The 18,461-nt window shown below is 44.3% G+C and overlaps 1 protein-coding gene across 2 annotated transcripts in view; it reads left to right on the top strand.

Annotated features, from left to right (window-relative positions):
- The window catches only part of LOC144818001 (complement component C6-like), a 909,016-nt gene that overhangs the window by 192,427 nt on the left and 698,128 nt on the right, over nucleotides 1-18,461 (top strand). For both annotated transcript variants that reach the window (XM_078675007.1, XM_078675006.1), the window contains exon 5: nucleotides 16,467-16,608. In XM_078675007.1, the coding sequence (XP_078531133.1) occupies nucleotides 16,467-16,608 (142 nt within the window). The remainder of the gene's footprint in view (nucleotides 1-16,466; nucleotides 16,609-18,461) is intronic.

Here is an 18,461-nt window from a genome sequence, read left to right as displayed (position 1 = left end):
GCGCTCTGGGGAGAAGGCTCTTCTTATGGTCCCTCGGGTTAACAAACTCCGCTCTGGTGGCAGAACTTTCTCCTACCTTGCTCCACCATATTGGAACTCACTCTCTATCCACTCACATAAGTGTTCTAATTTCCTAAAGTTCAGAAAACTCTTGAAAACAGAACTCTACAACAACTGATCCCTTTTCCTAGCTGTCATATCTCCAGTCACAGCGCGGAGATACCCTTTTGGGGCTGAGTCCTGCTTTCTACAAGTTTTTTTCATTCAATCATTCATTCGTTCATTTAGTCAAGGAAATTGGAGAATTCCAATCCCACTCAGGTGATCGAGGTAATATACCAGCTAATCTTCAAGCCACAATTTAAAAAGCTGACAGGATTCTCTTATCATCTTCCCTTGGCTGATAAAAGGAGTACCGTTAAGTTGGACAATCGTAACTCCTTATATTGCTAATCATGAGGTACGGCCACAGCAATCTCCCTCCATAATGTACAGAGTGAAGGAAACCTGATGCAAAGTAAATTCAAAAAATTACCATTAAGTAAAATGAAGAAAAAAGTTTGAGGGAAATCATCATAACTAAGCCTTTTAACATACAAATCTAGGAATGCTAGCATGGGTTGAAATTCACTACAGCCACCCCTGAGAAAATAATTTTCTTAACTCTATGGCCTAACTACTCACCCCCAAAAACATTGCCACATGTCCACATCCTCATAAATAGGAGCCCATTCCTTAAAGTTCTCTTCGAGTTCTTATTCTTTATCACCATGAAAAACACCCCTGTTGTAATCTTTCTCTAAAGGTTCAATTCCACACATAAGACTGGCTCACAAAATGGCTTATACCAGATAATGGAAACACCACCAACTCATCCTGGCTCTGGTGAGAACTGTCCCGGAGAAAGATTTTAATTGACATAAGGGGAAATATAACCTGCTTTAATGTTCTACTCCATAGGAAAATGACTATATCCAGTGATCTCGACAGCTCATCCGCCCACCCTGTTTCCCATAATAAAATAATAGAATTAATACAACATAAAAGCAGCACAGAAATATATGGGGATATATACTGTGGTTAGACACACCAGATATAGGAAAACACAAGAGTGGGGTGCATGTATGTTGTACAAGGGAAAAAAAATGACTTAGGTCCTGTCACACCCGAAACCTCAATGTGCGGGAAACTTTCAATAATGTCTTTGGAAACCTTTCACCCTGTAGCTGAACTCAATGTTTGTGAATGTCTCCATCTTTTACTTTGTCTATCTCCTCCTCTGCGGAACTGTGTGTATGTGTGTGTGTGTATATATACATATATATATATATATATATATATAGTCAACTATTCAATCTTCTTGGAAACCTTGTTCCTATTTTTATCTCAACAATCTTAGGTTCATTCAACTAAATAGGGAACAGCTTTGAATCAGCAAGCTTTCCTTTTAAAGACTCAAACGGTGACACTGCATTCAGGGGACGTTCTATGCACTCATTGCATCTCCTGTACTGCCCTCTTGACAAGCAAATAACTTATCATAGCCACCTGGAAGCACATCTTCGATACTCGAAGCATGCTTTCAACTAAACTGTTTGAAATAGTTACAGTGAAGTTCACAGGTGTGTCACGCACATATCCTTCTTGAAATTGCACATTTCAACTACAACACACTGCACACTTTTATCTGTAATTATTTTCCCTGGAATCTTTTTCCTATAAAACTTTTCCACTAGAATATCAAGTAACACCTTTGTGCTAATCATTCCTACATACTTCGTGCACCACCACTTTGTTGTGTGGTCATCTTGCTTGTGCCTCAAGGTAGTTCTAAAAAGCCTACCAATGTCCAATCTGAGTTTTTTCAAAGGACTTGCTGCCCCTTCAAAGGGAGACAAAAGAGCTTTCCACGCTGCTTTGATCTGTCAATGCTGGCACGCTATTAGTACTCATGGACATTACAACAGCCTCATCCTCAATCTCTCATTCTAGCAAAAGGTGAGCGTTCATGCCTACTACCATCATTGCCGGACAGGCTGTAGTGGGCATCGGGCATTTTCCTGGGAGGCTGGAAGGATGAGGGCCGGTGTTGAAGCTGTGGGCCCTGGGTTTGTAGCAGTGCTGCAATATCGTCCCCCAGTAACAAAAGCAGCAAACAACCCTTTCCAGCCTCTCAGGGCAGTTAGTGCTTCTCCAGAGGCCAGGCAGCCATCCCCGATATTGCCCCCTCTCCCCCCCCAGGACTGGTCCTGGAAAATTGCACAGGTTGCCCTCGGTTCCAAGTCCAACCCTGACTACCATCACTTTAACATCATGGACCCCTACGCATCTCCTAGTGCCAGAACCTTTCACACCCTTACCTTGCAATCATCAAACAGCTTGAAATGAGCATGAAATGAGCAATTATATAAACACACAAACTTTAGTATTCAAATATGCAAGAACTAGAAACAGACACCACACATCTACTCCAGTGAGAAAACGAACTAGTCACAAACAGGACTCCACAATCTTCTCTGGATGCTGCTGAATAATTACCTAAACATTTACTTCGACAGCACAGTTATGATCCTAGCAAACAACAATAACCTGCTAGCCTGTAAAGAGGCTTTAAGAACAAGAAAAAGTAACCAACATTGCCAAAATCAATAGCTCTCGCCTGTGTGAGAGCTACCTGCTTGCCAAAGTGTTTAGCCATGTTGTACACCAGCATGGATGCTGTTCAGTATGGCTAAAGGTTAGTGATGTAGTATAGAGTGTTGTGTACCGGAGTGTCGTGTTTTGTCGCGGAGTGTCGTGTCATGGAGTAGAGTGTTGTGGATTAGAGTATAGTTGAGTAGAGTATAATGGAGTAGAGTTTGTAGAGTGGCGTGTCGTAGAGAGGAGTGTCGTGCAATGGAGAGGCCTAAAATGGCAAAGAGCTGAGAGTCGTAGAGTGTAACAGAGTGTCATAAAGTGAAGCGGTTTAGAGTTGAGTGAAGTAGAGTGTCATAGACTAGAATGGAGTACAGTGTCGTATAGTGGAGTTGCATAAAGTGGAGTATCGTAAGGGTTGAGTGGCGTAGAAGTTATTTTGGTCAAGCAAGCTAAGCCCAATGGTCTACTGCCTCCCTGTCCAACAATCCATGGAACATCTCCAACAAATGAATAAAAGTGGAAGTTCAGGGATTCCCTTCAGTACTGTCATCAGCATTGATAACCAGCTTAATACTGGGACAAAAAAAATTCTCTCAATCCTCCATACTGACCAGAGAAAAAAGCTAAGAAGAGGTGACACTCTGGCTAGCCATGTTACTGTAACACCCCAGCGCCTGCAACAACGACATCACACCCTCGCAAGACCTCTGCAACTCACTCGCCTCGTTCTTCCACTGCAAGATTGCCAACATACATAATAGCTTCGGCGCGCAGACCATGGACCCAACCACCGAACCATCGCCCCCCACCACCACCCTCTGCACCTGGACCCCGGTCAGCACTGAAGACACCACCCGCCTGATGAACACCATCCACTCCGGCTCGCCTACCGACCCTTGCCCACACCACATCTTCAACAAAGCCGATTCCATCATCGCGCCCCAACTCCGGAACATCATCAACAGCTCCTTCGCATCCGCCACCTTCCCGGGGAGTTGGAAACATGCCGAGCTGAGCCCCCTCCTGAAGAAACCTACAGCGGACCCCACGGACCTCAAGAACTTTCGCACCATCTCGCTCCTCCCCTTTCCAGCTAAAGTCATCGAGAAGACCTTCAACAGACAACTCTCCGCCTTCCTCGAGACCAACGGATCCCTCGACCCCTCACAGTCCAGGTTCCGAGCAAACCACAGCACCGAGACCGCCCTCATCGCAGCCACCGACGACATCAGGTCCCTGCTCGACAACGGAGAAACTGCTGCCCTCATCCTCCTGGACCTCTCAGCAGCCTTCGACACCGTATGCCACCGAACCCTGATACAGCGCCTCAGCAACACCGGAATCCAAGGAGCGGCCCTGGAGTGGATCATCTCGTTCCTCGACGGAAGAACCCAGAGAGTCCGCCTCCCCCGTTCCGTTCCTCGGCCACCGAAGTCATCTGCGGCGTTCCGCAAGGATCTTCCCTCAGCCCCACCCTTTTCAACATCTACATGAGCCCTCTCGCAGCCATCGCACGCCAAAACAACCTCAACATCATCTCCTACGCCGACGACACCCAGCTGATCCTCTCCCTCACCAACGACCCCGCCTCCGCCAAAGCCAACCTCCAGGAAGGAATGAAAGACGTCACGGAATGCATGAAGATCAGCCGTCTGAAGCTGAACTCGGACAAGACGGAAGTCCTCATCCTCGGACCATTTCCCTCCGCTTGGGATGACTCCTGGTGGCCCCCTGCCCTGGGCACCGCACCCAGGCCAATGGACCACGCACGCATCCTGGACTCCTCCCTCACGATGACCAAGCAAGTCAACGCCGTCTCGTCATCCTGCTTCAACACCCTACGCATTTCCCCCGAAAGATCTTCCGATGGATCCCCACCGAAACCAGGAAGATGGTCACCCAGGCCTTCGTCACCAGCCGTCTGGACTACGGGAACACCCTCTACGCTGGAACCACAGCCAAACTCCAGAAAAGACTCCAGCGCATTCAGAACGCCTCAGCACGACTCATCCTGGACATCCCTCGCCACAGCCACATCTCTGACCACCTGAAAGACCTGCACTGGCTCCCCGTCAACAAGAGGATCACGTTCAGACTCCTCACCCACGCACACAAGGCTCTCTACGACACGGGCCCAAAGTACCTCAACAGCCGACTCACATTCTACACACCCACCCGCCAGCTCCGTTCCGCCAGCCTCGCCCTCGCCTCCGTCCCATGAATCCGCAAATCCACCATCGGAGGAAGATCCTTCTCCTACCTGGCAGCCAAGACATGGAACTCCCTCCCCACCCACCTACGGTAGACCCCGGACCATCTCTCCTTCAGGAAACAACTCAAGACCTGGCTGTTCGCGCAGTAGGGACCCCCCCCCCAGCGCCTTGAGACCCTAACGGGTGAGTAGCGCGCTATACAAATTCTGTTGATTGATTGATTGATCATCTACTTTGGGTTCATCAAGAAACGTATTGAGCAGATTACATAGACTTCATAATAAAGCAGTTCGGATGTTCCTCAGCCGCAGACAGTGGGACTGCTTTTAACCTAATAATAAAACCCTCCAATGGCCCTAATGGATGCTGAGATTAAAGTTAAGGTCTTGTTCACCATATGGAGAGTTTACTGGGTCATGGGTGTGACATATCTATTGTTAGAAATGGAGGTCTCTAGTTGGCAGAGGTAGGTACCTTTGCCCAAATAGGGACCTTGCTTCTAGTCTGGGTAAGAGGGATACACACCTTAAATAACCCCTGCTCATCCCCTTGGCAGCTTCGCACGAGCAGATAGGCTTATCAGAGGCAGTGTGTAAAGCATTTGTGAACACATACAGTAATACAGTTGAAACACTACAAATGGACACCACACCAGTTTAGAAAAATAAGTAATCTTTATCTAAACCAAAACATGACCAAACAACAAAAATCCAAAATACAGTATTAAAAACTAAGGCTTTCAAATGGTAGAAATAGTTCAGTTCAAAGTAAGTTGTGGATGCAACACTTTTCTCACAAACTACTTTGGATGCGTCACACAAACCAAACAAAATGGCTGCAGGGAAGGTGAGGCGTTGGTTCTTTACACTTAGGGGAGCTGATCCGTTGGTTCCTTACTGCAGCACAGGGGAGGAGATGCGTTGATTCCTTACTGCGTGGGGAGTTGATGCGTTTCTTACTTCGGCCCCCAATGATGCAACAGTCTTGGCGCCTCGATGCGTTACGTTGATCCGGTACGATGTGTGGTTTCATGCAGCTGCACAGCAGGCTTGCCTCGGGATCAGTGCGATGATCTTGGACTTCAGAGATAGTTGCACATGATGCCGTGTGCAGCAATTTCTCGAGCCACGGCAGGGGCTGCGATGGTTTCTTCGGCAATGCGGCGGAAACAAGTACGGATGCGTCATGCTTCTTTGATGTTGCGTCGATTTTCCAGCTCCCAGCGACAAACAGTCTCCAGAGGTCCTAAATAACAGCAGGCACCGCTTTGCAGGTTGGAGTTCCCAGCAAGGAAATTCAGGGGAGCTGGTGGTGAAGACTTTGTGTCCCTGAGACTTCAGAACAGGAGGCAAGATCAGTTTAAAGCCCTTGGAGATCTTCCTCAAGATGACAAAGCAAACTGCAAAGTCCTTTTCTCCTTTCCTTGGCAGCAAGCAGCCACTGCAGGCCAACTCCATACAGCAAACAGCACTGGGGCAGTATTCCTCCACAGCTTATCCAGCTCTTCTCTTTGGGAAAGGTTCCTCTTGGTTTACTAGAAGTGATCTAAAAGTCTCGAGTCTGGGCCCCTCTTTTTATACCCAAAAATCCTTTGTTCCATGAAGGCAGAGAGTGTGAGTACCCAGCCAAAACCAGATCAGTGGGGCACTTTGCAAGTGCACAACAATCTCCATTGTCAGTGTGAGCCCTGGCTCCAGTCACACCCCAGGGGGCGGAGCCATCATTGTGGAAGGCAGGTGCAGCCCTATTCAGGTGAAGGTGCTACTCCTCCCACTACTCCAAATGCAGACCAGGCCTATTCAGCCCAGCCCTGACTCATCAGACTTCTGGAGCTGCTGTCCCTCCCCAGCCCATGTCATCCAAAAGCCAGACATGCTATATACAAACCTAGCAGAGGCACACTGGATGGTTAGGCAAGTAAATACCTACTTTCTGAAAGTGGTATTTTCAAACCCAGAATGTAAAAATCATCCTCAATAAAAGATGCACTTTAACAATATGAGTTCAGGCATACTAAACTTTACTCTTCTATTGTGTTCCTAGGGTCAGATATCTTTGTAAGATGTTATAAATAAACTCCCTATTCTATCCTATGAGAACAGATAACCTTGCAATAGTAAAATACGGAATTGGCAGCATTTCACTATCAGGACATGCCGCACACATCAGGGCGTGTCCCACCTTTCACATACAATGCACCCTCCCACAGGGTCTTCTTGAGCCTCCCTTAGGGGTGACTAATATGTAGAAAAGGGAAGGTTTAGGGCCTGGCAAGTGTGTGCACTTGCCATGTCAACATGGCAGTACCAGACTACACACAGGCTCTGCAGTGGCAGGCCAAAGTTACATTTCACAGGCTGCTTCTGTGGGTGGCTCAATAAGTGCTGCAGCCCACTAGCAACATTTGATATACAGGCCCTGGGCACACACTGTGTATGGTACTAGGGTCTGACTAGTAAATCAAATATGCCAATCATGGAATCCCTAATCCATAGCCACAATTTACACAGAGAGCATATGCACTTTAGAACTGATCAGCAATGATAAAGCGCCCAGAGTCCTAAAACCAACAAAAACAGGTCAGAAACAATACAGGAGGAAGGCAAAAAGTTCTGGGATGACCCTGCAAAAAGGGCCAAGCCTAACACTTACAGAATCTAACACCCCTCTATTTCCCCATTGGAAAGTTGTGTTCAATATTGGACTACAGGATGAAAATAAAATGATACTCCAGGAGAATTTAACATGGAAGCAGAGCTATGAAGGTGTATGGGCTGAGACTCTAGAATGTTGTGAACCCAAACCTACGAGGGAAATACAACTGCATGAAGTTCAAGAAACTCCTGAAAACTGAACTCATCAGACTTGCTGTTGAGAGTGATATGGACCATGGGCCATGTTCCCGCAGGTAAGTAGCATCTCCTGCCAATGCTCTTTAGTTATCAAAAGTCAAGGCCTATTCAAAATATTTCCGAAAATGTTTGTTAAACTCATGTATTTGCTTGGATTTTTTATAGTACAACCCATTAGCACATTACTGTAGAATCTCTCATTTCAGTATGGAACATTTCTGCTAAGAACGTTAAACCGTGGCAAGAGAGCTTAAAGATGTTCCTAGGCAGAGATATTTCTATAATTTGAACTCTTTCCCAGTCATGCCAGCACACCTGTTTGGTACCCTACTTTGGGATGGGAATAGCTTTATCTTTAATACATATAGAAAAATGACTGTGTGGAACATGTATCTATTAAAAAGATAAACGTGGACAATATCCTAGACAGAAATAAGTGAACGCTGAGACAGAAACAGGATGCAGGAGTGCCATTTGTGTATCTAATTTCGCCCTTCCTATTGAGCTGCCAGCTGTATTTTTTTTTAGAAAGAGAAAAAAGCCAAAAGTGTTCCTGCTGGCGCAGCTAAAATATGAATAATTGGAAAATAAGAAGGAATCTGCTGAAGTAGCCCAGTTTTGCATCAAATATAATATTTTACACTGAACCAACCGAAGAACAGGGAAAACCTACGCCCATCTCCAGGACCAGTAAATCGCAAAGTGAACTAAAAACTGAGCCAAAAATAATTTAGCAAAACGCTCTTTAATCATTAGATTCAAACAGATATTTTTTAAAGTTACATCAGCAACATAGTCGGAAAAAAAACAACAGAACACAAAATCAATTTAGGCCATGTTAGAGTGAACTCTCCGTAAAAAGAGGTCTAGGCAAAAATAAATAAGATGTGAAAATACATAAGTGAATGCACAAAAATGAAGTACTTCTACCAAACATATCTCCAAATAAGCAAAAGAACAGCTCTGAGCAAAAATAAGAGAGCACTTCACAAATAAGCATTTGCATTTGCAATACAATAAAGTCTCGCATTTGCGAGAGTTTGAGCTATTGGCATTGTAAATGGTAATGCCTTTATTTAATGTGTTTAGAAAACCTTCAAGTGGTGCATAAATACGCACTTTGTACTTATAGCTGTTGCTTACGAGAAGCAAGGCTGGCAGTAACTGTACCAGTTTTACTGCCAACCTTGCTTCGCATAAGCAAGGACTATAATACAAAATCCCCCACATGCATCAAGCATTTTTGTATTCGCAAACGGTGCGATTCCTTAAAATCGGCCGTTTGCGAATGCAAAAGTGCTTTTTGGGATGCATGAAGCAATTTTAGAATTCGTAACATGTGTGCGAATTCTAAAATTGCGGGTGCTTTTAAGAAGTCGCATATGTGCGATTTCTTAAAAGCAATGCATCATTTTTTTAAAAATTGTAAATTCGCTAATAGGGTGCCAAATTTACCGAGTAGTTGAACCACTCGGTAAATTTGGAAAAAGTGTGTTACATGTGTAAAATGTTTTTTTTTCAACATTCATGTTACGGACACACATGTCCTTAGGACATGTGTGTGTGCAACATGATGCGAAAAATACATTTATGGGGTGCATGGGGGGGTCCTTTGGACCCCCCCCTGCACCCATGAAATTTTCTAAGTGCCACTCGCAATTTCCATTGACTCCTATGGGCCTTTTGGCCCATAGGAATCAATGGGAATTGCGAAAAGTAAGTTAAGAAATCGGTATTTCTTTGGGATTCGGTAAAAATTGCGATTTTTACCGAATCCCAACAGAATACCGAAAATATTGATGCATATCTTTTTGCATTTCTTAATTTGCGATTCCTTATTTTTCGCAATTTAAGAAATGCAAAAAGACACATTGATGCATGTGGGGGCAAGTGTTTATACACCACTTGCAGATTTGCGAAACACAGAAATAAAAAAAGCATTTTGTCAATTAGAATGGCAATGCAAGACCTATTTCATTGCAAATGCTTATTAGAAAACGTACCTAGGGCCCGAAGTAAGGCAACGACCCAAACGGCCAAGGAATGCGGAAGGAAGTGCCTATGGTTGTACTCATGTTTCAAAACAATGCATCTCACCCCCAACTCTCTATTACTTAAGAGATGTGAAAAGTACTGGCACTAACCTGCCGAACTGTCAGCATGTTCTAGCAGATGAGACTGATATGGACTCTTTGTAAGTGATTCTTCCAAGAGCACACGGTGCATAAATGTGCAGCAGAGACTGGAGCCCAAAAGGATCGAACTAATTGGGTTCTTCCTAAATCCCAGGCCCCACCTAGCCTGGCTGCAGGTAGCAGCATCAAATGGAAGAACACCTATTCTGTAGTGGGAGGCTTAGGTGAGCAGGGCTTTGACTAGTGCCGCGTGGGCACTGCCAGGACCAACAATACAACGTTATTTATTGGTTTCGGACACTACTTGGACAAAAAACAGTCCTCGGAGAAGCTGCGTCGCCAGGTACACAGAAGCTGCATGGGTATGCTCCAGGCTGCTGCACAGTTTCTGGTTGCAGCTCAAGAGAAAAAATGTGCAGTTTACATACTTGCAATGCCAAGAAAAGTAACAGTGCTGTAAAAATCATGATAAGCCACTAGCCAATCTGTTTACCAGGGAGGACGAATAGTTCTGCGACAATGACTGACACACATCCTCGCCATGCACCATTTCATGCACATACTAGGGGGCAAGAGGTCAGGTGTGTATGGACATTAAGGTCACATTTACATAGCACTTAGTAGCCACTAATGGCGTCTTCACGTGCCTTTCATCCTGTGAGAAGGAGGCCCGTCTCATCAGTTGCAAACAATAGGCAGGTGAGGCCACAACCCCATCTCAGGCACTTCCTTCATACACAAGGACGAGCAAAGGGATGCAACTGAAAATAGCAAAGGCCGACCCTGAAGGGGGCCTTGAGGGTTGGCGCCATAATGGCCGTCAGAGCCCGTAAACGAAAAGAAGTGGTTTGCGCTGCCAGGAAGCGCCGCTCAAAAGGGGGGCACAGCAAGGGTTCGAATCACCCAATAGGGTGGCACCCCCTCCCCCTTTCCAGGCCAAGGATGAGAAGACACAAGGGGGGATATAGGGCAACACTCCTCCTGGGGAAGCTCACTCTACATCATGGAGCTGGGGGAGCGCACCGAGAATTTCTAGTGACAACCCCGTGATGTAGCAATCTAGTGCCGCTCTGCCCCTTACCCGGTTGTTGGGCGGTTAACTGAAGCAGCTTACCCTACGGCACGACTCGAGGCACTGCACCAGAGAACTGGAAGTAAGCGAGGATGTTGACTTACAGCTGGAGATATTGACCTGGCAACTGAGGAACCGGGTTCGGGCCCCGGTGTCGGCGCGATATCCAGTGGCATCCAGGTTTTGGGGTTGATGCCTGAGTCGCAGTGTAAGGGACATGGAAATCACCATTGAGGTCTGGGTCTTTGCAGCACTGAGAGGCCGTGAGGAGGTCACAGGGAGGCTTCGGCCTGTTAAGGTGAGTGTGGGCCGAAAGTGTGAATGCAGGCTCTTGTAATACGAATCGGTTAGCGGGCAGCATGGTATCTAGAGGGTATTACTGGTCAGCACTAAACGTATTTAATAGGGTATTTGTTACATTTTGAGAAGAGAGTGTGTCCAATAGAATATACACAGCTGGTTAACGTGGTAGAGGTTGTCGCGTAGCGCCTAGAGCTGCCACCTTTGGAGCTCGAAGAAGCGGGCGCGGCGTAGGGTCCACCATCCTGTGGCATACGTAACTGGTGCTCACGTAAAGCGCTTAAGGTCATTGCGGCATTATTCAACCCAGGTCCCCCCCGCAGCATACCTCAGCTGAGCCTTAACGTTAATTAAAACTTTCAGCACAGCTTGTTCTGAAAAAAAAAAAAAACTTTCAGCACAGAGCACGCTGTGCTGCATGCGCTTGGTGCCCTGAATGTGTTTAAGTGTGTTTCTGTCTACACATGGCTAGTTCTTGAGCATGGGAAAGTTAAAATTGTGCATGCACCAATACCTGAAGGGGCTATCCCATCTGTGGTAGATCAGTAGAAGGCTGGACGGCCGAGTATGACTCGGGTTGGGATGGGCCGAGCACCCTCAATACATTAGAGAAGCGGCCAAAACAGTGCAGTGGGAAGAGCGAAAAACTGAAAAGTCACACATTACACACTTTGAAACTTCACCCATTGCAAGCGCACAAACAAAGAACAAGCGGTTGCCATCTGTTTTCACTCAACCGCTTGTTTATATTGCATCCCGCTTTCACTTTCACTTTAACTGAAAGCGCGATGCAAAAATAAACACGCAACTGAGTGAAAACAGATGGCCCCCTAATAAAGATAAGAAATTGCTTTGCAACAGCCGCAAAGCAGACCAGCCAGTCTAGATGGGCCGGACGAAAATACCCCATTTCCAATGGCAACAAAAATACCCCATTTCCAATGGCAGACCAATGAAAGCCAATGAAAATGAGGGTCGGAGCTTCAAGTCCCCTTCTGGAAAACCCCTCATCCACAATATCTTTCGCCAGCGAGCAGCGCATGCGTTGCAACGCTAGGCGAGACCTAAAAACGTAGGCCCTTATATAATGCTCTAAGTAATACAAGTCAAACCAACAAATATTGTGACTTTTAAAAATAGATAACATAGTGTTCGCAACGGATTTCGGACATGTTCACGTCCAGGCGCATTTGTTTAATTACATTCACATTATGAATACAGGTGCAGCATTCATTATTCATATAATATTTTCCCTCAAAAACAAAATAACAAATACTTTGCCCAAATACGTTCCCCTGCACATTATAATATCATTCCTCCTGCACATATCAAGGTAAAGGAAACTTTAGAATGCACATTGTAAACATTCGCTTCTGCCAACAGGCCTATGTTTTTTGTCTCGAAAAGTTACATTTTGTTCGCTAAAAAAAAGTTGCATAGACGATCAACCCCATCATTTGAAGATGAATTCACATTGTTTTTCTGGTTAACAGAGAGAGAAACTCGTGCAGATATTTTGCCGTTCACTCTATTTAAAGGCCTAAAGCTAGCAAAACAAACATGTCATATAGATTTTGAATGTGCTAGTTAACTTTCTCTCTTAGGAGGGCACTTGCCTCTCGTTAGTATGTTAGGCCCCAGTCTCTTCTCTCAATAGTGTCTCATGACATCGCCCTGAGTCAGATGAGTTTTGGAATGCTGCTGTCACAATAAAGGCACTAGCGTCATCACGTCTGTGTCAATGTGTCTTCACAAACTGACGGTGAGCGCTAACCCATAGAGGACAGAAACTTGTGTTGCTGTGCAGGGACACTTTTGTTAACAGGATGTGGTTCTTCACAATGTAATTGCCTTCTTTGCAGAATTGAACATATTTAGACCTTCAGCAGTATTCAGTTCTCATGTACACAATTACTCCTGCTTACTGTGACTTTGGCATGGTGTCAATAATGGTGACAAGATCGTAGTCCAGAGGTGACACCTTCCCATTGAGGCTTTATATACGCCTAGCACAACAGACTGTGACGCAAAATCTAGGCAGACAATGTAATCACCAGTCCGGGGCTGCTGGTGGCAGCTGCTGACTCAGCATTTGAGGTACCATGACTTTTTGTTGAGACTCAAAATCAGCCGCCTAGGAACCGATGAAACAATTTCACCAGCAGGCAGTGCTTTCAGTGAGCATGACGTGGCTAAGTAAGGAAGCATACTTGGACATATGGGAGCATATGTACAAGCCCCTATCGCAACCACCACGTCACTTTTTCCGACGTTCCTTTGGCTGTAGGGGCTTAGCCTTATTTACAAGGCAGTGCTTAACTCTGCCTTGTAAATAAGACCCCCTTTCAGGCTATGGTTAGTGTGAAAGGGGAGGGCAGTGGGTGTTGCGGTGGGCCATTGATTCTGACAAAACCCTCTATGTACAAGGACAGTGTACATAGGAGGCAGCGCCAAAATTAGGACCAGGGGAAACCTGCGGTTTCAGATTTGATATTATCTGATATCACAAGTTACAGTATATAAGATTTTGTTTATTATACTTTTAAAGATTTTGTGTATTGTAGCTTAAGGTGTGGCTCAATCTCATTTGAGGTTTGGCTGCCCTCCTGTTTCTTTCTCTATGTGAGATTTTAAGAAAAGTAGAAATGTGTCTTGTAAGCATCTAAGAAGGCCATCCCTCAAACTTCTAAATGCATATTTAGTTTGTGTATATGTTGAATATATTCTCACTCAAAATAATAGCCAGAGCACAAGACACCCGTAACATGTATATTGCCATAGGGAGGAATAAGGTACTAGAGGGGCATTTGCATGTTGTAACCCTGAGCCTTACTACATGGGGAGACCAGAACTGCACAACCTCTCATTGGATGACCAAACCTGGGTCTGTCATGATCTCATTCACCACTTTAATACAGTCTAAGAATTGATACAGACACCTAATTTAGCAAAAAACACACGAACTGGATCGAATGTACTAACTGAGTTATCACACACACTCTGGATATCAAATGTTTGAATCACAGAACCAGAAACCAGGTTTGTGAGTTTCTAAGCTTTGCTGTCTGCAGTTTATTGTACTAATTTATGATGTTACTGGGTTAGTGTATATACCGTAGACGGCAGAAAATATCCAAAAACTGGATCACTGCTCCTTTTTCCATGATACACATTGTTGCTAACTAAGGGTGTGCAAAATCGATTTTTACAATCTGCGGTATGCAGATGTGAAACTGGAAGCAGACCCGCTGTTTCTGCGGTTTTTGCAACCACCTGTGATTGACTGGGATGAAGGAGCAATAGATGCAAAACCTAGCATACCCTGCTGAACAAGAATTCTTGCTCTGCGCATTAAAAAAAAAGCACAAAATAAGAAAGTGTTGTCCTGTCCAGCACTATCAGGGCTCGGCAATGTAATTACCTGAATGGTATTCACATTAACGGCCACATGCATCAATGTTGCCGTTTGCCAATCCTTAATTGCGAAAATTAGGGAATCGCAATTAAGGATTCGCAAACGGCAATGCATGATTAATTTGCATTTTTTTAGCGATTCGGTATTTTTCCTTAATTGCGATTCACAATTTGCGAATCGCAATTAAGGAAAACCCTTCCCATTGATTCCTATGGGCCTAGAGGCCTAGAGGCCCATAGGAATCAATGGGAAGGCATTTACAATTTGCGATTTGCAATTTGCGAATCGCAAATTGAAAATGCAATTTCAAGGGTGCAGGGGGGTCCAAAGAACCCCTCCCTGCACCCCTGAAATTAAACTTAACTGCAATTTACCAACACACATGTCCCAAGGACATGTGTGTGTGTAAAATGCAACTTTCAAAAATGCTTTTTTGTGCATGTTTGAAGGTTTCCGGTAAATTAGCACGAGGTTCAACCTCATGCTAATTTACCCCTTCCAAATTGAAAATTAGCAATTTAAAAATGATCATGCATTGCATTTCAGAAATCTGAAATTGCGATTTCTGAAATGCAATCGCAATTTTAGAAATAGCAACATGATTGCGATTCCTAAAATTGCGAAATACATGATGCATTGCAATTTTGATAATTGCATTCGCAAACGGCCCAAAATTGCGATTCACACCTTTTGCGAATGCAATTATCGTTGATGCATGTGCCCGCTAGTTTATTACACTGGCTGGAGCGTCTTAATGCTCATTTCCCAGCAGGAGATCTTGTGCGCCTGTCTGCTGTAGCGCCAGGAGGATCCTGAACGCAGGCATCATGGCACACAGGCTTTAACGTACACTGCAAGAGGTACAGGCAATCTGTTAGCATTAAGTTGAATACATTGCCAACCCCTAACAGTGCTTCGAAAAGGAACTTTTTGTTGTAGTTTTTTTCTGACCACAGAGCAGAGTATGAACCCAAATTGTGGTCCTCGGACAGTAAAACAAAACAAAACAAAACAAGGTCATTCAATGTTGTTATATTTATGTCAATGGCAAAGATGGATCACCATACCTTCAGGCAAAGGAGATCCGAGGGCATATGTACAAGGAGATAACGCCATCGGAACATCACTATTTCCGACGTTCTTGTGGCATTAAATCCTTCGCCTTAGTTAAAGGCAGCATTAAGCCACTTAACGGGGCTTAACGCCAGCATGTAAATATTGCCCCTATTCATGCAGCACTTAGCGTGAAAGGGGCCTGCAATGGGTGTTGCAATGGGTGTTCCGCCGCTACACCCATTGATTTTTGACGCTGTCTCATATTTACACCGTATGGGGCAGCGACAAAAATATTGCCTGGGATTACCTTGTTATAAGCAGGCAATATAAGGAGAAATTTTATATTTCTCCTCATATGTTGCTCTTTCCAAGTTTGCTGCATTCTGCAGCACACATAGAAACAGCCAATCGCCTGTTAAGATTGTTCATGTGCAGGAAGATGTCCATTCCTGCATATTAACAATCACTCCTGCAGCGCAGGCAGCTTCTTTAGCGCCAGTGCTAGTTGAAATGCAGTGGTGCGCCGCCGCATTCTTGTAAATGCGGTGCATACCTGCGTTTTGAAACTGCAGGAGCGCGGCGTTACCAATTTTGTTGTAAGACCGAGCTCGCCGGTTTCTAGCAAATATGTCCCCCGTTGTCCAAATGTGTGATGGTGAGCCTTTCAGTCACTTGCTGGAGCTCAGCCAGGGTTATGTTTTTGACTGTTCATAAACTTTTCGAACATAAATCCCAGTATTTAACTACTACAATAAAGCGATTTTCCATTCAATTTCATTGAAACAGGTCGCTGCATTGCCAGTGGCCTGGAATGCAATGGAGAGAATGACTGTGGAGACAATTCTGACGAAAGAGACTGCAGGCGGAAGAAGGCACTGTGCACCAGGAGATACGAGAGCATCCCCAGCGTGCAATTACTGGGCAATGGGTATGCAACTATTATCTGCCTCTCTCTTGGATATGCTGCTATTGCCTAGTTATGTCTGCTAATAATGAGCTTGCTATTATCCGGAGACAACATTTTTTGGTCTGCTCTTTCGTTAAGGAGCAGGCAATCCCAAGGCACAAAGGTGCGTTTCTACGAAGGGATTATCAACGTATTCATATATATATATATGCCTTGTATGCCGGCTGGATGCTCACTGACAGCAATGTGCAAATCCTCTTGAATTAATTAGGAAAATATATCTATCACATTCATTTTATAAAATTGTGTTGATTTGATCTATTTGAAATTGACATGTAATGAAATTAGATGCTATTTAATTGTTTTGTGCAAATCATTTTTTAGGAACATATGTCCAAAAGATAGTAAAACGCTGCCCAGTCCCAATTCCATGTATTTATTTGGACATTATTTATAATGTAAAGGATTTAAATCGATTAGAAATCATGCAGTTGAGTAAAGCCTTTTTTATACTGGAGTTGCTCATATAAGAATTACTAACTTTCATATCATATTTGATCATTTGGATTAATGGAAATTAAAGATTTAACCTTAATATCCAGCCTTAGGCCACCGCAGTCTCAGGGGGGCTAGGTAGGTAGTCCAGGTATTACAGCAAGTTATACATCTCACCAGTGTTTACCCAAATAGTTCATCGAAAACAGAGACATTAAATAGCGTAGACACCACAGCGTACCATAGCACATTTCAGAGCATGGACACATTTTGATGGCAAATAGTAAAAGCATAGACGATGGGCTGCCAGCAGGGGCATCATGACAATTTCAAGGACTAGGAACAGATTGATGTAAGTTTCGGACATTGTAGTGCAGCCATAAAATAAAGTGCTTCTCATCAAAGGGGGAAAAGGTGTAATCCCCAAAGTATTCCTTTCGACTGATTTCTCCTTGTCATCAACTCTCTTATAGGGGGGATCTTTCAATTGCCTGTACAATGTAAATGTGAATCTGAAAATCAATAAAACCACCATTGCCTTGATGCTTTTACTGCTATCCTCAGATACCTAGAGTCACCCAATTCAATGTCATCTGCATCTGGAGTTATTTGAATGGCTAAAGAATTACAGATGGCTTCCAGACTGATATCCCAAAACACACGTATATAGTTACAATTCCATATTATATGAATTCAGGTTCCTTTTTTTTTACACCTTGGCAGTTTTAGCGAAATGTCTAGGGTTTGGTTGTGCAAGTAAGTCAAAGTATAATCGGGCCACTGGAGTTATCTGATTTTGTGGCCCCAATGTTTCTAATCGTCGATTTGGCGCCTTTGCCACACAATCCATCATCTGCTGCATAAATTGCAGATTTCAGCAAAAAAACTAAATTTGTTTCTAGCTCAAACATGTCAAAAGTTACTAAAATGTGACAACATGTCTGCCCATTGCTTTTTTTCGGCTGAATTAGATGTCGCAGTGGTGAAACCATTGCCATAGAGTGTTAAATTAAGATGTGTAAAAGATGCCAAAATAATGAGGTAATTCTAACACAAAATGTGCCACATTATGCAGCATGATTTGCCTTTTCTTGTCGCATTATTTCTTCAACCTGATGTGTAATTTGGTCCTCCCTGCCACATAATTCCAGTGGCCCTAAGTATCATACACAAGCCCTTGGGCATACAATTGCATTCCATCATGAGTAGCTCCTGTAATGCAGTTAAATCATATTCACATTCTTCCTCCCAAATAGTGAGACAGACAGTGGCATAGCAAGATCAGGTAATACCTGGTGCAGATTTTTTTTTGTCACCCCCGGCTTGACAAAATGGCAAATATATGTGTTTAAAACAGATATTTTTGCCATTTTGTCAAC

Source organism: Lissotriton helveticus, chromosome 2_1 (assembly GCF_964261635.1).
Source record: "Lissotriton helveticus chromosome 2_1, aLisHel1.1, whole genome shotgun sequence".
In the NCBI taxonomy this organism is placed as follows: domain Eukaryota; kingdom Metazoa; phylum Chordata; class Amphibia; order Caudata; family Salamandridae; genus Lissotriton; species Lissotriton helveticus.
Note: the sequence above shows the minus strand (reverse complement) of the source record. Positions and strands in the feature narration are given on the sequence as shown.